The following is a 23988-nucleotide window of genomic DNA, read 5'->3' on the forward strand; positions in this document are numbered from 1 at the left end:
TCTACCTTCTCAGCAATCCACATTCTCTGAATTAATTTGACCACAAATGGTCAAATTTAATTTTCCTCAGCTCTGATGGGATTCTCTAGCATAGGATTCTCAAGTGTTTGGAATAAGGACATCTTTACACGCTTAAAAATAATTGAGGCCCTTAAGGAGCTTTTAAAATTGTGGGTTATATTTATCAACATTTACTCTATTCAAAACTAAAACCAAGATTTAAAAATAATATTTACTGATGACTTCTTTTAAATAGCCTTAAAAGCATGTGAACATAGTAAATAGCATGTTTTAGGAAAAATAATCATGTACTCAGAAAGAAAAAATACTTAGTGAGAAAGAGTTTTATATTTTGAAAATCTCTTTTATGCCTGACTTCATAGTGGACAGTCGGAAGTTCATATCTGTTTCTGCTTCCATGTGCTGCCTCTGGAAAATTCCACTGCAAACTCAGGACAAGAGCTGAGACTGAAAGAGGCAAACCATGTCTTAGTATCATCACGACAAGAGTTTTGATCTCCTGGGTTCCCAGAAAGGTCTGGAGAACCCCTGGGGAACCTTAGCTGTCCCGGCACTCTGCACTCTCTCCAGAATCTCCCTTTGCTACGCACACCTCTCTGCATCTTCTCACCTCTCAGAGATCTGATTCTACCAATATGCCCTCCATGAAAGTCTTTATGGCTGTAAGACACATGTATTTGCAGAATTTACACACTATCTTGGGTTAAAAGCATTATTTTTATTTATTTATTTATTTATTTATTTATTTATTTATTTATTTATTTATTATCTTTATACAAAAAGAATTCTGATATCATGGTCCTATCTAGCAAGACTAGCTGGTAACTTAACTTGTCATTCTCTCAGTCCCCTTCATTCCATGTTACAGCCATACAGTAACGTAAAAGTCCTACAGAAAAAGTAGGACTTATATTAAATGAAGACTACACATAAGAAACGATGCCTGGCTCCCCCATTCTCTCCGCTCACAGCTTTGGTCCATAGTGATGAATGCTGAGACGCACACTCTCCAACCTCCAGGCCAGCCATGGTCCTTCCAAGTCCACTCAGGGACTCTCTGCTTTGGAGGCACAGGGTGTAAATCTGAGGCCTTAGGTTCAACCCCTCCTCCAACTACTCAGTAATCTCTGTGAGATCCTGCCGCCTTCCCAGGGTACTGCCTTGGAACAGCACACCGAACACTAGTATTCAGGACAGGTACCAAGTCCTGTCCACAGTCCAAGCTGGAGGGGAACATGAGACCTTGCATTAAGGTCTTCGCTACAGATGTGCTCTCTCTAGAAGTCCTAGGAGTGGTGAAGGACTATAAATACAGTGTCCTCCTGGGGAAAAATTTATATTTTTTTCTTTGTTAGCTGCAAAACAAGCTGTTATTCAGGAAGGATTCAGCCCCATTAGTCATGACTTTGAACCTCCCAATTTGAAATGCGGAGATTCAGAAATCCTGGCATTCGAATGTTCCTGAGAACCCCTGTCAGGAGGAAAGTCTGGGTCTAAATGGGTGTTTTCCCATCTGCAGCAAAGACAGCAAAGAGCCAAGCCCTACTGCCTATTCCCTCTGGGCACACAGTCAGACCACATTTTTCAACCCCCCAACCCCCCTGCCTTAGATGTGGCCATGCGAGACTGAGTCCTGGCCAGGGGAGTGTGGGCAGAAATGAGGCCCACCACTTCCAAGCGAGGTCGCTGGGATCTGCCCACACAGTCACTCGTGCCATCCACATGTCACTGGTCCCCTCTCATCCACTGACTGGACACAGAGGCGCAACTGGAAAACTGGAGGCCCTCAGAACTCCTTGGATGGAAGGAGCTGTTTCCCGTATCCCCCGTGGGGAGCAGGGCCCAGTACCAAACCCAGAGGCAACCCCCTTCGGACTATGGGTTGCATGTTTACTTTGCTAAACCACTGAACTTAGGGAGGTACTGAAAAAAGACACTCTCTAAATAATGACTACATTTTGAAAAAAAGGCCATGGAAAAAAATTTCATAACTTCAAAGAACTTTTCTCCAGCAAGGGGAGCCTCTTTGGTGATATCAACCACAGGGGTGGAGGGGTGGGGGAGTGGGGGGTGGAGGGTAGGGAGAAAGTAAAAGAGAAGTGAAGGGGGCCAGGTGGGAGAGGCACACCAAAGGCCAAATCCACACGAGGTTGGTTTCACAATGGATTATTCATCTGGACTTCCCTCATTTGTCAACCAGATCCAGCCAAATCTCGACCACAGATGCACACTCTAAGAAGTGCTTTGTGAACAGGCCCCCTCGCTCCTGAGAGCCATCAGGCTGTTTTTAATATTTCAATAATTCTAATTGCAATTATAAATTCACTTCCTATCAGCTCTCCCAGGCTATCTACAGCATCCATATTATTGCTCTTGACTGAATTATACAAACTCATTGTGCTAATACCAGCTTCCCATGCATGAAAATGCAGAAATGAATTAGTTATGACAATGCTCTTGCTTTCGTTGTAGCAGAATCTGTCAAAACAGGAATTCCAGAAAGTACACTAGTGATAAGAGAAATCTTTCATTGTGTGAATTCTGACAACCTGTGTGTGTGTGTGTGTGTGTGTGTGTGTGTGTGTGTGTGTGTGTGTGATGGGGACCCTGGGGGGAGGGACATGTATTCATGGGAGCCACCCAGGATTCAGGCAACTCTCAGGGCTCTCTTGCCAACAGAATCTAAATTCCTTTGGGTACCTGCCTTGCTCCTATGCAGCTTATATGCTCCTGGGGAAACCCATGCTCCACCCACCCAGTAATCCACCAGCTCCAGGGATTAATTCAGGGTCATCTGCACATCTCATCTCATTGACAGGGATTGGATTAGAGGTGGGCTGGAGACCCCACTGAACAATGTGATGAGAAAATGTACCTTGGGTTTCTGAGGAAGCAGCTTTTGCCCTCTTCCATAGAACTATCTAGAAAGATTTACCCTCCTACCACCCAGGAATGTGGACGTTTGGGGCAGTCATTTCCTAGATGTAAAGAGAACTAGCTATGGGATATGGAGGAAGGGTGGAAGGAACTGAACCTTTGAGAACCAATAAATTTCCTGTATGATTTAAGCCTATTTGGGTTGCTTTTCCTATTACTTGCTACCAAAAGATTCATATATGGTATCATATATATGTGGGATATGTGTATCAGCATTATATCTATATTTACATATACATATGCACACATGTATACATAAATGTGTACATATGGAAGTTACATTATGTTATGTTTATTTATACATGTGGCTTGATATAGATGTACATGTATATAAATGACTACAGAAATAGGCATATAAAAGTAGATGTATGTTATTGTGTGTCATACACATGATTCCCATGCATTTCCACATATCCTAAACCCCCTCTACATACAGGTACTTTACCAGATACTTTCCTAGCTAACTTAAATGTTGCCCCATATCACCAGCCCAGGAATGAAGATATATGCAAGATCATTAATGGCCGGCTCGAGTGAAATTCAATTACATTATTTGCATTAACTTACTGAAGGCCATCCACCCCATAAGATACATCATGAAAGCAATATACAACAACATCCGTGCATCACTCAATATTTCAAAAAGCCACACTGCCACTCAATTAAGGATTTACTATTGAGTCATTTTCAAAACAAACTCCCAAATGTTCTGCCCTTCAATGTGTTGACAGGCTGCTACTAACAGTGGCATAGAAGGAGTCACAAAAACCACTCAATACCACTCAGCGCTCTAAGAATAAAAGGCAGGCAGTAGAGGTAGAGCCCTCAGAATGCCTCTCTGGAGCCTCCCAGCCCAGGCCCATGGTGTGGCATCAGATTCCAGCAGTAACACGTTTCAGGACGTTATTCTGTGGACCTCAGTTAGCTACTCAGGGCATCCTCCACCAACACAACCAAAACTCCCCTGCGTTTCTGGGGAGTATCTGGAGAAGTGATGAACTGAGCTGAAATTAGGGTGCAGCAAGTGAGGCACGCAGGCTACAAAATTAAAGCAGGCACTCTGCCTCAGCCCTGGCCCCTGGTGGTAGTGACCAGAAAGAACACGCTCAAGTTCAAAGGCCTGGCTAGTTTTACCTGTAAACTGTCTGTGCCAGCACACAGGTGTGCCACATGCCCCGGGACTAGACTGTAGCGAATCCCCTAAATCCCCCGAGTGTTTGCACCTTTGAGAGTATCTTTGATTGTTAATCTCACTCCAGAAATGGGGTTTGGAACTTCAAACGCCTTTTCCTCCCACAGTGAATAAAGCAAGGGCTTGGAGGCCCACAATCAGAAAAGCAAGTAAAAAGGAGTGGAATGGAGCCAAATAAAATATAAACCCAGAGTGAAAAAGAGCAATTTCAGGGATCACACAATGACTGTAGATGAACTGTAATGGAACAGCCAGCAGGGTTTTCTGTACAGCCCATGGCAATCTATGGGAGGCCACCCTGATCTTTCTCTCTTGGATCCTCAATCCAAGGCCACTACACACCCTGGACACTGCTCTGAGCCCTTCCCTGACCTCCACCCACTTCCTGCCACATGCAGCCCACCTCTGAGCACTGCTGACACTAAAACCTTGACATCTCTTCCCTAGGTCAGTTTACCTTCATCCCTGTGGCCTCTTCTCTGTACAAAGGCAATAAAAATCATCTCAAGCCTGGAACGTTCTAAATAGATGCGCAACTTCCAGGTGTTTTTTCCCCATCCCATAGATTCTACTGCAGCCTGACCCATCTTTCTAAAACACATAGTTCAGAGATTGCCCCTGCCCCTCAAATTCAAACATCTTTTTTTAAAAAAAATTATTGATTTTAGAGAGGAAGGGGGAGAGAAAGAGAGAGGGAAACATCAGTGATGAGAGAGTCACTGACTGGCTGCATCTGGCACACACCACACTGGGGATTGAGCCTGCAACCCAGACATATGCTCTCATCAGGAATCAAACCGTGACCTCCTGGTTCATAGGTCAATGCTCAACCACTGAGCAACACTGGCTGGGCATCAAGTTCAAACATCTTGATCTATGCAAAGCCCACATGGCCTAGATCCCGCCTCCTTCTGTTCATATATACACAGTGTTCCCTCTCAGAAGCTCTTCTCACTTTTTTCAGCTTTTCAAACCTACCATTCTCCATGCTCTTCCTCAACACTGATTCTTGACAAATGATGCTCCCTCTGCCTAGGACTTTCTCTGCCTTTTCTGGACTATCTCCCTTATCTTCCATTGGCCAGCTTAGGTGACTTTTTAAGGGACACAACACATTCCCCAAGATGAGTTAAGTCTCCCTTTTGCATGCTCTCACTGTGCCTTGTGTGCCCCTCATAACACTAGTGGCATTTTATTTAAAAATGTGTTTAGTTGTCTGACTTCCCTATCAATTGATCGCTTTTCTGAGAATAGAGATGGCCTTAACTGGCAAGCTCAAAATGAAAGTCTGATTTGATATACTTCCCCCCACATTAATTAATTCATTTACTAAATGAATAGAGAGCAATTACTATGAGCCAGGCACCATATTAAATCCTAGGAAGAAAGTGGTCAAGCAGTCTGACTAAGTCAATCTCTCATCCATCAGGGTTGGAATCAACTTCTAATATTCTACTTGCAGTTCCCCAACTCTGTTTTAATATCATCCTGTTTTACCCCAAGTTGCCAAGGGAGAAAGTGAAGAGTAAATAGAGTTACTTATAGTTTTCCTAATGTATTACTGACAATCCTTCCCCCAATACCTTACATATTCAGAGTAGAGAATGGGGAAGTATAGGAAGGAGGAAACAGTGTACAAAAATGAAGGGATGCTCTGCTCTGTTGCACCCAAGAGATCGATGGAGAGGGGAACCCTCTGGAACCAGTGGCTGAAATGGATTGAGGATTTAAGCTCAGAGAGCTGAAAATAAGGATGTTTAAATCCGAAAAGTTGTCTGTGAAGCTACTCAGTCTTAGGGTCGTTGACATAAAGATCCATCTGCCCAATTTGGTGTGCTGATGGTAGGAGGTGTCTCACGACCCCTGTATCAAGCCAAGAAGCTCGTCCTCCCTGTCTCCCAGAAGGCAACACTATCAGGTACTCACAATCTTTTTATTTGGGAATCCCTGCACTGAATACATTAGCACAGCACAAGCCCTCAGCTTACATTTCTGTTCATACCATTTAGAACAGGGGTCCTCAAACTACGGCCCACGGGCCACATGCAGCCCGCCGAAAACATTTATCCGGCCCGCCGGGTGTTTTTGCTGCCGCTGTGTGCATAGGAATTTGTTCATAGTTGTTTTTTTAAACTATAGTCCGGCCCTCCAACGGTCTGAGGGACAGTGATATGGCCCCCTGTTTAAAAAGTTTGAGGACCCCTTATTTAGAACTATAGCATACTCTGCCCATTTTAGTGATTACAGAAGATAACTACATTCGAATTTCATGTGTGAGTTTTATGTGGTTACATTATGACTAATTACTTCTTTTTTTTAATATAGTTATTGATTTTTTTACAGAGAGAAGAAGGGAGAAAGATAGTTAGAAACATCAGTGAGAGAGAAACATTGATCAGCTGCCTCCTGCACACCCCCTACTGGGGATGTGCCTGCCGGGAGCCGGTCCATCCTTGCTGTTTCAAGGGACCTGGCATATATGGCATACTGTTCTTAATATGTTTGCTCCCCTTAGCACTGTGTGTTTTAACCAAGGTCACCTCTCCTAGAAAGGTTGTTTCCCCAGGTAGGAATTTTTCCCTGAAGTCAGGGAGGGGATGAAACTCCTTAACTAAGTGCCAGGTGGGTAGTTAATCACTACAAACAATCATGCTTAAGCTACATAATCTTTTCTCCCTGGAATGGAGATAAGAAACGCCCTAACCTTTGTAATAGAGATTGATAGGATTGAATCAACTGGTATAAATACAGTTGTAACAAGACAGAAACACACAGAACTTAGAACAGAATCAAGAAGACAGAATCTACACGGAGCCTAGAGACAGAAGAACTTTGCTGGAGAGAGCATGCCGGAGGATCCTGGACAGGGACTGGCCTCGGAGCTTTGAGGCAAAGCCTGGCGAGAGAGCATGGCAGAGGATCCTGGACTGAACCTGACTGCGGAGATTGGCAGGAGAGCCTGACTAGAACCTGGTGACTGGACCTGCCTGGAGAACCTGGACAGAACCTGGCTGGAGATCCTAAGCAGAACCTCTCTGGAGATCGAGACCAGAACTTGGCTGGAGATCCTGGCTAGGCTGCTGATCAACTGAACGCTGATCTCCGTGTCATTCCTTCTTCGCCGACTCCGTCCACACCTTTGGGGAACCCCTGGACCCGCTGGGGCAGGACCCCGGCATGTGCCCACAACCAAGGTACATGCACTTGACCGGAATCGAACCTGCGACCCTTCAGTCCGCAGGCCGACGCTGTATCCACTGAGCCAAACCAGTTAGGGCGACTAATTACTTCTTGATTGTAATCTTTATATATAATAATCAAATTGCATAAAGAATGAGTGATATATTAATATGATTCATGAAGTACAGGTGAGGCTATTAAAATATACCAAGACAGTTAAAATCAGTGGGAAGGAGCTTGTGCCAAATGAGAATTTTTCCCTGAAAACCTTTTTTTAACATTCTCTCCATGTGCTTAACATTTCATTGAAGAGACCAACATTACATACACACAAAAACCCCCCACGAAAATCTAATCATAATGGTGATAAAAACAGAAGTTCTAGCTTCTGATAATGGCAGAGTAGTTTGAATCAGAATGATCCTTTTGCCAATTTCAACTGCAAACTCTAAGCATAACACCAAAGACAACTTCTGAGGAACTGAAGATGATGCAAAGTGAGTAGAAACTGGGGAAGAATCAAACCACAAGAGAAGGGAAGTGCACGAGAGTGCCATCCATGTCTAAAGGTGTGTACCCTGGAGATACTCCTCTTAGAACTCAGCAGGAAACCTCTGGAGGGAGAGAGGAAATGGAGTTTAAGGGAGGAGAGAGGGCTGAAAACTGAGGAGGAGCCCTAAAAAAGTAGCTAAAATTTAGTAAAATTACCATGTTTTAACCATATATGTTTTCTTTCTGGTTACCTTTTACTTAAAACACATAACACTGGATTATTAACTTCACCTCCAGCGCCTCTCTCCTCTGCAGAGAATGGGAGATGGGACTAACAGTTCCAAGGTTCCCATCATGTGTTTGTCTTTCTGGATCCACCAAAAGGCACCTCATTGGAACCAAAGATGCTCCAGTCACACAGAAAAGTATAAGGGTCTTAGGAACTCTGTGTCAGGAATCAGGAATATATACTCACATCTGTATAACCTTTAAAAAATGCCATGGAATCTTTGGGGTCATCATTTCCATATTCCAAGAAATATTTGCTATACTCGCTATAATTGAATTTCAGTCCAACAATACAATTTGACAAGTTTTTTTATGTAGTTTTGTCATGGGTTGCCCTTATATTCTTTAGAGCAGCAATCAACATATAAAAATGAGAGAAGAAATGGGGGATATTAAGAATGAGTTCTGGTCCCTTCTATGTTAGCACATGTGGATATTACTTTTGTTAGGACAAATACCAGTGTGTATCACCACATCCATTGCTAGAACACATTCCCCATCTTGTAGCTTTTGTTTTACTTCTGTCTCTGTTATTTAGAAGCCAGGAGACTTTAGCTAAAAATAAGAACTTTGTTTTACGGTATAATGGTTAATGCACATGGCAAATATTTAATTTGGGTTGGGTTTCTTCCTCAAACTAATTGACCTCTTAATCAATAATTGTTGTTGTTTTAATTGGACTGCTAATAATTAAATGTCAAATATTGTTAAATTCCCCCAAATTGCCTTCATTTCCCTACAGTGTTAATTTATTCCATGTTGAGTCTGATCTGTTGAGCTATGTCTATCCTAATTTTTTTTCTCATTTTCTCATGTGGTGTACTTTTCTCTTCCTCCCATATATAAAGATCTGAGTTTCCAAAAACTTCAGTGACTGGAATTTTGTGGCAATAGAAAGAAAGATATTTACCAAAGATCCTTTTTCCTTTGTGGCAATCACCCAAATGCATCCCCACTAAGAATAATAATAATAAAAATTACCCACTTAAAAGAAGTGTGATTCTTCATTCTACCTATTTTTTGATGCCTTAAGCATAACTGTCAATTTTGCAGATTATGGAAGCAAACATTTTTACTTGCAATAATTTCCACAAATGTGCTATGTATGGCGCCTAGTTAAAAACGCATCATCTCCTCCAAGTGTAAATATTTTCTTGGGATGAGAAATCTTTCAAAACCACAGGTTCCTGGCCTTTGTGGTTGGTATAAACAAGCTCTGCTTGTAGAGCTTTCAGTCTCAAGATGTGACCATCACAGTGTTATTTTAAAGCCTATACTTAGCATTTTTTTCAAAAGTCTTTGCAAGATTTATTCACATGTGGTTCAGTGTTTCCACATCTCTGAAGTCACCTGCTAGGATCAGCCCGGCTTTACATATGGGAAATCATTTATGGGAAGTGAACAATATTGTCTTTGTATCTAACTACAAGCTGGCTCGGCCTCACCTTCACAATTAACTGAGTTTCCAAAATTCTTTTCCTGGCACGCACTGTGATTCTTTTCTTCTCTCAGACACAGAGAACAAAATTGCCTTATCCCCAAGTCCTTGCTCCAGCTTTTGAATGTCAGCAATGCTTTCGCTCATCTGAAATGTTCGCCAAGCCCCTGAGGACATGTGTACAGTGTCCAGAATCTGGACCTGCTGCAAAGGCTACTTAACTTCTCCAGGCCTCTTTCCCAAGGAGCATGTATGTGTTTCCTACCGCGCATGTCACTTGGGCTTTTTATTAATATACTAGGGGCCCAGTGCACGAATTCATGCACCTTGAAGGAACTGTGGGCTGTGAGGCTGTGGTAGGCACAGGGGCGGGTCTCAGCCCATCCTCTGTGCCCCCGCTTGGGCCCTCCCTCTGTGGCCTCCTCTTCCTCCTCCCTCCCCCTGGTCCCCTGTCTGCCAGCAGCCCCACTCACACCTGCTGCTGGTGCCGAACCCAATCACTCTGAGCCATCAGTGGGTGCAAGCAGTGGCTGCTGCCCCAATGGCTCCTCAGGAGCAGGGGGAGGTGGAGAAGCCCTCAGGGGTGATCAGGACCAGCAGCTGCCCTCACACCCACTGATGGAGCTGAGTGATCAGGACTGGCGCCAGGCACTGGCAATGGGTGGGAGCCGGGGCCAGCGCTGGCAGTGGGTGCGAGTGCTGGGTGGGACCACAGTGCATGAGAGCAAAGAATTTTCAGTAACCAACAGAGGCTTGCCCTGATGATAGCAACCAGCGCCCTGTCTTAGTCTGGCATCCCCGCTCACCTGCTCCACCATCCCATGCAGCCATGTTCCATGCATGCCCCCTGGTGGCCAGCGCACATCATAGGGACTGGTTGTTCCAGTTGTTCTGCTGTTCGGTCTATTTGCATATTTGCCTATTATTATATAGGATTTCTTTAAAGTTTTGTTTGCAAAATGTGCCCATGTCTTGGTGTGGGGATTCTGATATTGATTTTCAGCTTCATTGGTATTTTTACTGATGTATGATAATAGTATATGTTATATGTCAGAGCAAGGAAAACAATTTTCTTAAAATGAGAACAAATGAGGAACAGATAAATTGTACTGAGCATCAACCAGCCCTGATTCTCACCACTAAGATTCTTCAAAGCAGCTTGTGCATGAATTCCACTCTACCACGTTCGAAGAGAGGAAACATAGAGCCACACAGCCCCACTGTTCTCATTTGAGCACTTCCAACAACTGTTTTTGAATGGCAACATGGATACATTGAGTAATAATGCCACAACTGGCTGCCAATCATTTGGGGCTAAATAAAGCGAACATTCCAGAAGCTGTTGACCTTCCACACTGCTTGGTTTTTCTTTGTCCACTTCAGCACATCTTTTTTAGGAAGCAGAAATGCCTGGAATACAGCTGTTCTCTGTGCCATATGGTAGAGCAGTTAACGACCTACAGCCCCTTTCCAGACCTTTCCTCTCTTTCTATAGTGGTCAAGTGTAAGCAAGGCCTTCATTCAAACATTATAAAACATAGAACTAAAAAGGCCCTATTCATGGAGTTTGGAGAGGAATATTCAGTAAGACTCACTGAGTCTTGTGAGCTAAAAATGAGTTAAAGGTCACCGAGTAAGGTGCAATCATTTATAAAAAGGAAAGGGGCCAAAGAAGTGCCTGGAAAAGCACTGTTACAAATCAGCAGAGCCAGAACTACAGTCCAAGTGTCTCCATTCCAAGGCCTGTCTTTCCAGTATTTTTATTCCATTTGAAGAGACAGTCTATTACTATTCTAGAAGGCTGGACATATTTCTACCCGAGTGTCCATGCAAAAACATTTCCCAAATTTTCTTTTTCTTTTCTTTTCTTTTTTTTTTTTAGCTTGCTAGGACATCAGAGAATTATATATTCCTTTTTACAAGCACTTATTTTTTACTTGGTAGTTCTACTTTTCAACAGCCCTGTAGCTAACAATACCCAAAAGGACCGTGAATATTCCACTCCTGGCCAAAGTTTCTTCGCTCCATGCCTTTAAAAAAAAATCACCTCCTCTCTACTCTTTCCCTTTCTCTGCCTCGTATAAAAGTAAAAATAGCAAAGGGAGCAACAAGTCTGGAAATATGTGTTGATATATGCTTGGCACTGGTTTTCACTTCACTAGAAGAGAGGAGACTGGTGATATTGTGGCACATAGACTAGAAAACAGTGAACCAGGTTTCTAAACCAAGAGAAAGATTCCAAGCTATCAGCATATTTTGGACAGATTATCTCTGGCCAGGATCAGCATAGCCAGAATTCTGTCGCGCCATTTATTTATTTATTTATTTATTTATTTGGATTGACACTATCGTTTTTAAAAATGCTTTTGTTTGTATTTTTTCATGATTGCCATCAGTCTATAAAAAGAAACAAAGAACCTACTTGGGTGAGTTTATGTAAATTAGAATACTATTTTCCTGTGACAAAGAGGAAAACCATCATGTTTCCCAGAGTCAGATCAGATGAGCCCTAGCCCTGTAAGTTTCCACTTCGGCTTGGAACTCATCTTCCAAACACAGCCTGATTCTAGACAACCATACTACGAGACCAGGCTTGCGTAAGGGAGCATGGTGGGTTTCCCAAGCCAAGAACTGACTGAAGGGATTTAGAACAGGCCTCCCCTTGGGCCTGGGGATTACTCTGACCTGAAGGCAATCGAGAAACTTCTGCTCCACCCTCACTACCTGGAAGAATCTGAACTGGGGTCCTTGCCCATAATGAAAGTTATTACCAGAAATAACTTTTCCATGACCTATCTATATGGCAAGGCAAACATCTAATTACTGAAAATCTGCTTTTTACTGTCTTGCGTATGACCTTCCTCCCCTCTAAAGCCCCTGGTGCCTTACCTCATCCTTAGCTCACAGTGTGATATATACCTCATTTTAATTTCCTGTCTCTGAACCTCTACTCTAATGTGGAGCGGGGATGCCTTTTACTCTCTCATCTACATAGGGTTCCCATACATAAATATGTATTTAAATGTATTTATTTTCTTTTGTTTATCTGTGTCATATAGATTTAATAACTAGACCAGCCAAAAACAAACAAACAAACAAACAAAACTGTGAACAGTAAGATGTCTCTCTCCCAGGCTTGAACATTTACCTCACCTCTCCTTTCTCTCTTCACAAATACCTAATGCAAAGGCAAATGGATCATTGATGAATGACAGATGTTTTGGGGAACAGGGAGTGGTTGGAATAGCAGACATGGTATCCTCTTAATGACTGTTGGGGATATGCATGGGAATTGGGTTCACGTTGCTGACAACTTTAACCACTTTGGTTTGTCTTAAAGCTTTTCCCATTCTTCATAGTGAAACTGGGTATTTATGAGGGAGAGTGAAGGGAATCAACAAGTGTAGACCAAGGATCATCCTATTCACTTTGCCATGCAGACTTAGCTCATAATCATCCTGAAGGCCAAGAAGTCTGATTCCCTTTTTAAAGATTTAGAAATGGAGGGCTAGCAAGTTGAGCAACTTTGCTTAATTCAAAACTAGAGAAAAAAAGGTTTGGGGATTTATTGGACAATAAAACCTAGTGGCTTTGCCCTAAATCATGACACCCAAGTTTGAAGAGCATGTGAAGACGTTAACTATTCACTCTTAGGCAAGAGGACCAGCCTGGAGGCCACCCCCACACTTCCTATATATGAATCTGAGACCCTACAATACCACCATTTTCCATTTGGACAAAATCCCATAATCCTCTAAACCAGCTGTGGGCAAACTACGGCCCGCGGGCCGGATCCGGCCCGTTTGACATGAATAAAACTAAAAAAGAAGAAGACCGTACCCTTTTATGTAATGATGTTTACTTTGAATTTATATTAGTTCACACAAACACGCCATCCATGCTTTTGTTCTGGCCCTCCGGTCCAGTTTAAGAACCCATTGTGGCCCTCAAGTCAAAAAGTTTGCCCACCCCTGCATTTTAAATACATGGTAGCTGGGAAAGAGCAGGCTTAGTCCCTGGAGTAGGACTGTGTATTCATGTTGATACATGAAAAAAGCCATGTGGAGTGTGGGGACCCTGCCTGATTCACACAGGAGTCACTGGGGACACAAGCCCCAGAAGGCCCTCCTCCCTTTTTATTGGGAACCTGCTGCTGCACAGATCACCTCTATTTGGGGCTCTCTGACTTCTGACTTTGTGGATGACAAACACTTTAATTAACATGCTCTATCTCCAGGGTCTGCTTCCTTTGTATAACTGAGGCTTGCCCTCCCTTCTTCAAGGTAGATTTTAAACTCGTTATACCAGCCCTGACTCAAGTATTTTGACATATACAGAGAACCTGAACTTGCACTCTGGTCGTTCTCCTGAATAAGGCAGCAGGGGAGGAAGGGGGTAGAGGGGAAGTGATAAGATTTGGTTAATGCTCCCCTACCCCCCACCCCACCTCCAAAAAGCTGCTATTTTCCAAGCTCTGCCACATTTTTTCAAATCCATTTCCATGAATCATCTTGGTCATTCTCTTTCTCGTCTTGATGCCTCCCTTTATCTATTTTTAAATCATAAATTAGATAGACGACCACTCAAATGTATGTCATCGGCAAAATTTAATTTTCTGTTGGTGGACAAGCCCAGACTCTAAAATCTCATGATTTGTGACCTGTCCCTGATGTAAATAAGTCACTCCAGGAAAGCAGCTCAACAAGCTGGATCTGGTGCCCACGGCAAGTACCGCAGCAGTGGGTGGATGTACTCTACTGGTAAAATAATGTGGAGAGAACCCTCAAAGACAGGAAGAACGCCAGGTGTTCTTACTTATGATGAGGACGTTTCTTAGAAATTACTTCTGCTTGCCTTATTTTATGAAGGAGGAACTTAAGACACTTGCTGACAGCCACTCAGACCAACGGGAGTCAGTCCTGTCACTCATTGCTTTCTATGTGCTCTCACTGTTCATAACTCTAGGTCGGCTAGCGGGGCCCATAAAGGGACCAGAATGCGATGGGGAAACCTATACATCTGAAATCTTCCTTGCAAATAAATCACTGTATAGATTTATACTGTGATCGCTATTACAAAGCATCGCTACGGATATGCAGTCAAGCCAGAAATATTTTTGTCGTCTTAAAAATACTTCTTATTTTGTATTTACATTAATAAACTCCTCCAAAATTTTTTGTTCTTGGAAAAATAGTAAGATGCAGTGGTGACAAGGTTACGCCCTTGTGCCCTGTTCTAAGCCTTCAAATCCAGGCTCCATCACGGAATAGCTGCAACTACCTGGCACCAACTGTGTCTCAATTTCCTTACCCGTGAAATGCAACTGGTACCTGTTTTAGGTGGTTGTTCTGATTATTTTAGCTCACTCATTCACAGGGAACATTTACAGTGGTGCCAAATATACAATGAACATTAATATTAACGATCATATTCATGCGAAAGAGACATCTCAGACTTTTATCAATTTCATTGTGGGAAGAAAAACAAGATGGATGGTGTAAAGAGGAAAACAAGGAAATATTAAGATTCCAATACCTACCATGAGGATACTTGGAAAATTGTGATCCTGGAGTCAGAAGACTTGAAGGCACCCTGTCAGCCAGAACAGGGTGGGTTTGGGAACGTCTCATAAAAATCTCTGTTTCTGATGGTTCTCATCTGTCTGCCTCCAAGCTTGTTTCAGGACCAAGTGAATCCTCCGCTGGAACCTGTTACAACCCGAGAAACATGCTACACAAGTCAGTTTGGTTATCTGTCTTAGTGTTGATTTTTACCAAGATTATTCTGACAATAATTCTTATTAAAGTCTGTTAAATTCTGTGTCTACTTCCAGCTTCTTAAAGCACAGTTTTAATCCTGTCTTTCCATTGATGGCTTCCACAAGTAAAATCAAATTTGTTCACAGACTTAATGTTCACACATTCCTTTTCTAATGCTACTTCTGCCACGTGGAATGTTTTTCTGTCTCCATCTCATCTGTCCAATAATCAGTCATCCTTCAAGGTCCTAGTGCCACTCCTAGGAGACCTTTCTGGGTTTCCTAGAGTCAGCCTCATTTTCTTCCTTCTCTGAACTCTGTTGGTGCTTTGGTTGTAGAGCCATGGGAAATCAGAGCTCATCTGGCATGCCACTGCATGCCAACAGCCATGGCTAATGATGTGTTCTTCCCCAAGTCAACGCTGCTTCTCTCTCCTGGGAATCTTTGTACACACAGGCTCTACAATCTGAGAAGCCCTCCATCCTCTCACTCACTTAGTGGACTTCTAATCCTGCAAACCTTAGTCCAAGTGCTATCTTGTCACCAGGATTCTCCAAGGCATGATTAAGTAAACCCTTCCCACCATCTCAGACTCTGAGCACTTTAAGGGCAGTGGAAAGTATAGTTTATAAAACTGATAATTTTTATTAAGTCAGTTAAACTTACTCTAAAATCCAGTTTCCTCCACCAAAAATTGAGAAAATGTTTGAGAGAGAAGAGAGAGAAGAGAGAGAGAGAGAGAGAGAGAGAGAGAGAGAGAGAGAGAGAGAGAGAACATTAATGTTGGGAAGAAACTACTATAACAGTTTACAAAGTCTTGAGAATTTGCACCACTATTTGCAGCATTGTGGATAAAGTACACTATAGAATATATAAGTTAAATATTTTCAAATAACTCTATTTTAGCACCTACTATAATATATCTCAATTATTTTATTGATGTTCCCTCTCTACCATGAGCCCCTGGCAGGCAGCTATCATGGAGCATAAGAGTCTTAGAACTTGACAAACACCTGGGTTTGAATGCCAAGCCTGTTACTTAAGAGCTGTGGGTCATTGAGCAAGCTCTTTCCTCTCCTGATGCCTCAGCCCCACTCCCTGTAGTTGCAGGGAACATTAGCACTTGGGAGGATTGTTGGGAGGATCCCAGTGAGTATGAATAAGAGGCTCAGAAGAAAATACAAGACTTAGTGAGTGCTCAACATATGACAGTTATTTATTTGTAAAACCAGTGGCTAAATATAGAACATAGCAGATGCTAAATAAACATGTCTTAAATAAAGAAATGGCCCTAGTCTAGCTCATTTGGTTCAGTGGATCGACCATCGACCTGCAGACTGAAGGGTCCTGGGTTCTAATCTGGTCAAAGGCACATGCCCGGGTTGTGGGCTCAATCCCCGGTAGGGGGCATGCAGGAGGCAGCCAATCAATGATTCTATGTCATCATTGATGTTTCTATCTCTCTCTCCCTCTCCCTTCCATTCTGAAATCAATAATTAAAAACATATTTAAAACTACCACTATTCTTTAATTTCTTCTAGGACGCTAAGGTCCTCAGCACCTTGCTGACAAAGTATGAGACATGTTCCCTTCCTTCAAAGCACACCTAAAATCCCAGTGCTAATATTTTTAAATAAAATAAAGATTATAAAGGAGCCACCGGTTAGAAGCAGAGCCCATTGGTTCTCAGTTTAAGGTTAACAACATGACATATTCTTATTCTGGGCCACTGTTTTCCGCTATGGCCAGAATCTGCTGATTCCAGTATTGTAAGCATTGCAATTGGGCTCTTTCAACACCAAGTTTTACAGAGAGATCTTTTCAAAGGGCCATCCCCGGGCTGCTTCTTGCTTGTCTCATGTATGTCCCCTTCAGCCTAACAGAGGGGGCCACCTTTGTGACATGTTTCACTTTTTGCAGATTCTAATGTCTTTCCCAGCATCCACCTTACCTTGAACACTTGTCTGTTCACCTCAAATATAGCAGCTCTTAAAGGTGACCATGAACTTTGGTGTTAACAATAGACACATAAAGCACCATATTATTATTTTTGACTCTATTGGAAGAGCCTTAAGACACTTCATTTAGTTTTAAATTTTTGAACTGCAGGAGTTGCCTATTTTGTAACATTTATGCTAGTATGCCTTCCTTAAATTTTTTAAAATAACTGATTCTTTGCAGCCATTGCATATGTATTATTTTTCACTTGTATAATGTTTTGCTAACTATTAAATGATTTGTATCTTTTTCCTAGTTCCCCTGACAATAGCCATTAGTTTGAAGTGCTTAATATGTATCAGACCCTGCCCTATGTCAGTGAGTCCATACAACAACTATATAAAAAAGGTATTATTATTTTGGTGCCATCTTACATCTGAGAAATGGCTTATTAAAGGTATATAATTTTTCCCAAATGCCTAAGCCAGGAAGTAAAAAAGCAAGATGGAAACACAGTTTTCTGACTCCAAATGCTAAATCTTCAATTACTATGTCTTAGCATCTCCCAGACCCCAGGGAGCATTTCTTTAGAATAGAAACAGTGTATGGCTCTGATCTCTGTATCTCTCCCTAATACCTAGCACAGAGCCTCTTTCCTAGTAGCTTCTTAATAAATATTTGTGAAGAAGAAGGAGGAGGAGGAGGGAGAGGAGGAGGGAGAGACGGGGGGCGAGATGGGAGAAGGAAGGAATAAGTCCCAAGACTGGTGTAGCAACTGCACTAAGCTTGCTTCTTTCTCAAAGGCATCCCTAAGCCTCTCTCAAAGCCTTGGGCTCCAGCCAACCATGCCCACTCACAGTGAGGGGGGTGAGGGTGGGAGGTGGGCGGGCAATGCATTTCTAATTTTCTGCATGGATACCTTAGTTACTATTAAGATATTGTCAAAGGGAAGTAATTTCAAAGAGGAGAAGCTAGCTAGCCTGATTAAGAAGATCGATTGAAATTAACTTTTGAGAGAATATTAAAAGCTCAAAGGAAAAAGAAAAGATGAAGAGTAGGAGGCATTAAAGGGAGCCTTCAGATACTGGAGTGGCAGGAGACAGCTACTCATTGGCATAGCAGAGTCTTTATAGAAACAACGCCTTCTATGATAGCAATCCCAGCACAAGGGTGCATGGTCAGCCTGCTCACGGCCACGCACACCCATGGGAGCTGTGGTTCTAGTAAGCTGGCGTCTCCATTCAGAGCTCAGAGGTCCTCAGTTTAGTCATCATATACCCTCCAGGCTTACTTCTCCTGTTGGGCAGATCTGGGCTTAGACCCTAATCATAGTACATGGACTTGAACTTAATCCCACACCTTAGATTCTGTGAATCATTTTTTTTCTCTTCTTAGAGATTTGCTAAGACCAAGGTAACCATGCCAATTACTTCTCATTTAAACAAGTGATTGATTAGTTTTAAATAAGAGTATTACCATATGTCAAGCTCCTAGTCTGTGGCATCCTTGGCAGACAGGCTGGATTCCTGTAAACACTCTTCCCTTCTGGCCAGGGCTGCCCTGGAGCTGCTGACCTGGCATTTGGCCTCCTGAGTGTAGCCAAGAAAGGATACTGATGACTAGTCCTCTGGGGGATCTCAGGAATGGGGCCTCTCGGGCCAGCTGACACAGAGGTCCACACTCCTTGACCTCTGTGAAGCCGACCTGTCTCCATGTCTGGGTTTTATATCTTTGGCAGCATTTGAAAGCTGTCACTCAAAATGGACTCTGGTCACTCATTCTCTGGTCAGGCCAAATGTACTGGAATTAAGTGCTCTTAACACAAACAAGTAAGGAGACAATGGTCAAGTTGGCCATCGTGGGAACTGTAGCCAGTAGGCAATGCCTAGAAACTCTATTACAATTAAAACATCGGGCATCCCTAGGAGGGACCAGGCTAGGAAACTGGACTTACCAGAAGACTAAAGAGGTTCTTTATATTTTATTTTCCCGAAATTTCTTTAGTATAAGAAGTGAGACCCTGAATTTCGAAATCACACACTTTCACAGAAAAAGGGGTCAGTGGTATTGCCACCCCAGGAGTTTGTAAGGACAAGTGGAAAGCTTTTGCGTTACTGTAATGCACGCGTGCTCAACCTTTACGGAGTAGCTAACTTGATGAGACACAGCAGTAACGTCTTCCTCAATTACTCAGGAAATGTGAAATTAAAGGTGACAACAGCTTACAACTTTCCACTTACCTCCACGATTCATGTAATAATAGTCTACTTTTAGAAACCCAATGAGTGGGTATGTTTGAGGAATGAGGCAACCGGCCAGAAATACATGACATGCCTTGAAAGTAGACATTAGAATCAGGTTATGTTCTAATGTTACATCTATCTGCCTCAACACAGTGAACCACCAAATAATTCTAGGCTAATGCTTTGTGTGTGTGTGTGTGTGTGTGGCTTTAGTCAACTTAAAATAACTTTCACTTTTTTCTAACTTCTAAAAAATAAGTAATCATTGTAGGCACATTAGAAAAAGCAAGGGAGCAAAAATAAGAAGAAAAAAATCCCACTCACAGAGGTAGCTAGAATATAACATCTTAGAGTACATCCTGTCAGTTAATGTTACACTTTGCTATTTTAAACACATGCACCACATTTCATTACATCTTTCTTCACAGTGCTCTTCAATAGAACAAGAAATGAGTGTCTTTAACCAATTTTTACTATCTCCAGAATAGATCTGAGGGAGCAAAAAGAAGGGATACATCTGTTTGTATTCTCATGTGCACAGAGAATCAAAGAGAACATTTTAAAACTAAAGGGGACTTCTTAACTTAGGAATAAACTTAACCAAGAAGGTAAAAAACCTGTACTCAGAAAACTATAGGACATTGAAGAAAGAAATAGAGAAAGTTACAAATGAGTGGAAGCATATACCATTTTCATGGATTGGAAGAGTTAACACCATTTCAATTCAGACAATGGTTCTCAGGTGAGATCGGAGACTGATAACTGACTAGAGGCCGCTCCAATATCTAGATTTTTTTCCTGAGACTCTGGGACTCACGCACGGGTCTGTTCCCTACATTTGCAGAATGCAAGACAAGAATACATGTGCAGGCCCACCTATGCTATGGCTGAATATTAGAAGTTGTAAAAAATGGTTAATTAACTCTTAAATATGTTCTGCTCTCTCATCTAGAAAAGAATATTTCTTTGTAACACCTGAATAGGGCCATGCAAACTCACAAGTCTGGGATGTCTTATTTTGTTGCAGGAGGTGAGGATGCAGGGACTGCCAACCGGCCCCAGTTCCCAGCGGTGAAGTGGTCCCGTTTTCTTTCCTTCTCTAGCTTCATCCCATAAGGAAAGGGCCTCATGCTGATGTGTGCAGACCCCACAGCCCACACATTCAAGCCTCATCTACACCCCCACACAGCCCCCATGTCTTCCTCTTTGACCTAAACACAGAGACTGACTATACCAAAGGACAATCGCCAGAGCAGACAAAAGTAAAACTCTGACCCACAACCTGCAGCCAAGTGCCCAGGAGACCAATCCCTGTATCTACGGTAAACAACCCAGGAAGCGGCTGCTCTAAGACCTACAGAAAGCAGACAGCTCAGGAAGCTAAATCAAATCTCCTCTAACAAGTGGCCCCAGTGGACAGGACAGCCTCCCTAATTTTGGTCCTTGCTTCCAACTTTATCCGAAGACAACTTCACCAGCAGTGCAGGCCGGTAACTGGAGTCAGGGCCAGGTCTGGGTGCCAGGAGCTGCAGGGGCCTGGGTCATTCCAGCTGAGCCGTCAGGGTGCGCATGTGCGGCTGTAGGGTTAGCCTCAGGCACACACCTGGCCGTGGCTCTGGCCCTGGGGGCCTGGACTGGCCTTGTGCGCACACACAGCTGCAGAGTCTGGAGCTGCTCTTGGCAGGGGGCATGGGTATTGGGGTCCAGAACCTGGGTCACCCAGAGCCATGCTGGCTGAGGGTGGGGGTGGAGAGGAACTCAGGAAGCAAATGCAGAAACCCATGGAGCCTTCAGGGGAGACAGATGCAGGGTCCGTGGTGGCTTTGCTGGCCATTGGTCTCCTCAGTGGGGAAAGCTGCTGGGGTCCTCATTGTGCAGCCTCCTGGGGTCCATGGCGTAGTGCACAGTGATAAAGTATGCAGAGACCACAGCGTCCACAGGGGCTTCTGAAGTCCTCGGTGGCAAGGGACACTGGGGTCCTCTGCTGAGCAACCACAGGGGCCTGCTGTCACCTCCAGGGCGGGGCTGATACTGGCAGCCCCTGACCCTCCTTGTTCCTGTCCGTCTCTAGTTGTATCAGCTGTGCCAGTCGTTGGGTGGGACGCAGGCAAAATGAAACTGTTCTTCCTTCTGTTTCTGTGTGATTGTTCCTAGGGGTTTTGCTCCATGGTGTTGCTGAGGCTTATTAAGTTATGAATGAGCTCTCCCACAGCTGTCTGCACTCAGGGATCGTTGTCTGTTATTCTTTGTGGGGCAGTGAAAGCTGGGTCTCCTGCTCCATCCTCTTGGTGGGTCACCCAGCACCCCTCTTCCTTCTTGTTCTGCATTAGATTGTGGGCCCACCCAGGAGCCACTGATGCCAGAGGCAACTCTCCCCCCTCATTTCTACAGTGTCGGGGGGAGGGGCAGGCATAGGGCTTGGAGGCAGTGAGACCAGAGTTTGAATCTGAGGTCCACTACTTACAGCTGTAGGGTCTTCTGCAAATCATTTGTCCTTGCTTAAATCACTTATCCTTATTTATACACTAGAACAGTGGTTCTCAACCTTCCTAATGCTGTGACCCTTTAATACAGTTCCTCATGTTGTGGTGACCCCAATTTCATTGTTACAAATTGAATATAATTAAAGCATAGTGATTAATCACAAAAACAATATGTAATTATATATGTGTTTTCCGATGGTCTTAGGCGACCCCTGTGAAAGGGTCATTCGACCCCCAAAGGGTCGCGAACCACAGGTTGAGAACCACTGCACTAGAGGCTCAGTGCACAAATTCGTGCATGGGTGGGGTCCAGCCGGCCTGCCCCATTGGGGGCCCATTGGGCTGGACCAGTGGGGGGCAGGGGCTGTGGGCAGTTGGCTGGCCATCCCCGCCCCTGATTGGGGTATTGGGGGCTGATCGAGGGCCGGGCTGGCCAGGGGGGCCGGGGGGTGGGCAATTGAGGCCAGGATCAAGCTGGTTGGCTGCTTCAGTGCACATCATTCTGGTCATTCTGCCATTCTGGTTGCTGGGCTTTTATATATATAGATTTTCTCAGCTATAAAATGGAGATAATAATGGATTAGAACAATGGATGTTTACATTAGAGATGGTTATGCTATGGTGTCTGGCTTATAGTTGCTGTTATAAAATATTTACTGCTGCTGCTGCTGCTACTATTGATGTTATTGTCCATCCTTTCACTTAATATTCTATCTGATTTGGGGTAATGCTTGGTTCCTATCAAATTTTGCTAAATAATTGTAACAAATCATGTATTTCTGTAGCTAAGAGAGAATTCACACACACACACACACACGCACACACTGCATGACAAAAAATAATCTTGCATTGACAGGAAGAAGGCTAATGATACCCAGTGGGTCTTTTCCATTTCCAATTTCAGTCACTTTATGTCCCTGCGATTGCTATAGCTGACTAATCAACTAAGCGTAATTACGCATGATTCCAAACATATTATAAAGTAATAAGGCCTTTATTTTTCATTGTGCCATGATGCTTGTATCATCAAAGAAGCAAAAACAGAATTTAATTTGGGCCACAGAATGGAAAGTCAAAGGAATGGAAGAGAAGAAGGCCTAGTTGTTTTCCTTTGTAGCTTTAAAATATCTAAGCACCTGCATCAAATTCTAAAAGTGGGCTAGTACCCTCACAGCTGCCAGGTCACCTGGGGGAAACTCACCTTGTTCATGTCAATACTGTAAGAATCTTATCCTTGAATCCTTTGAGGGCACCTGTAAGTGCCAGAAGTCTCTGATGAAATACAAATGATTGGAAGTATGCCGGAACAACTAAACACATCTGTACCAGGATCACTGGGGCATGTCTTGATTGTCCCACAGCCTGCAAACATGTCTACTTCCACAGTGTTCAAAGTTCAGACTGTGTGTATAAGTGGAAAAAATTAATTTCAGAAGCATATTCATGAAAAGCAAGTTCGAGCATAGGTTTTCACCAAGTAGTTGTGCTTTAACTCCTGTAGCATATCATTAAATGAAATAATGAATGCCGCCCTGTTCTATAATCTATAATATGGTGGATTGAGTTGAGTCATTATTATTGCTCGTGATGAAACCTAATAAAATGCTCATCATGAGAACAGGACTAAGATAAGCATCTTATCCAGCATCTTCCATACATAGCCTGGTATAGTAGCTACCAGTAAACACGTTGTGGAGAAAATGTAACAAAACCACGCATGCACTTTCAAAATGAAAAGAACAGAAAATCCCACAATTAATTTGAGATGATTTAACAATTCTTTCTGCATTAGAAGCTGAAAGTCCTAAGTTCTATCTCCAAAAATTAACAAAACCAGAGGTCCTTTGGAATTCTGGATGCATTAAATCCTAGTTACCCTGCAACCTGATCTGATTTGCATCAGCACAACACAAAACTACACTATGTCCTCTCAGGTCTCTTTCTTCATTTGTTATTTAAATTTCCATGCAGAACACTGAGCATAGCTAAACATTCATCATTCTCTAGGCAAAACCATG

The 23988-nt window shown here is 43.1% G+C and overlaps 1 protein-coding gene across 1 annotated transcript in view; it reads right to left on the reverse strand.

The window, feature by feature from the left end:
• Positions 1-23280, reverse strand: part of LOC132220790 (cytosolic beta-glucosidase) — a 140852-nt gene extending 117572 nt beyond the window's left edge. The window contains exons 1-2 of the mRNA XM_059674361.1: positions 23172-23280; positions 15088-15256 (exon numbers count right to left, since the gene is read on the reverse strand). Coding sequence (XP_059530344.1) covers positions 15088-15178 — 91 coding nt within the window. The 5' untranslated portion in view covers positions 15179-15256; positions 23172-23280. The remainder of the gene's footprint in view (positions 1-15087; positions 15257-23171) is intronic.
• Positions 23281-23988: the final 708 nt, after the last annotated feature.

The sequence above is a fragment of the Myotis daubentonii genome, chromosome 1, assembly GCF_963259705.1.
Source record: "Myotis daubentonii chromosome 1, mMyoDau2.1, whole genome shotgun sequence".
NCBI classification, from domain to species: Eukaryota; Metazoa; Chordata; class Mammalia; order Chiroptera; family Vespertilionidae; genus Myotis; species Myotis daubentonii.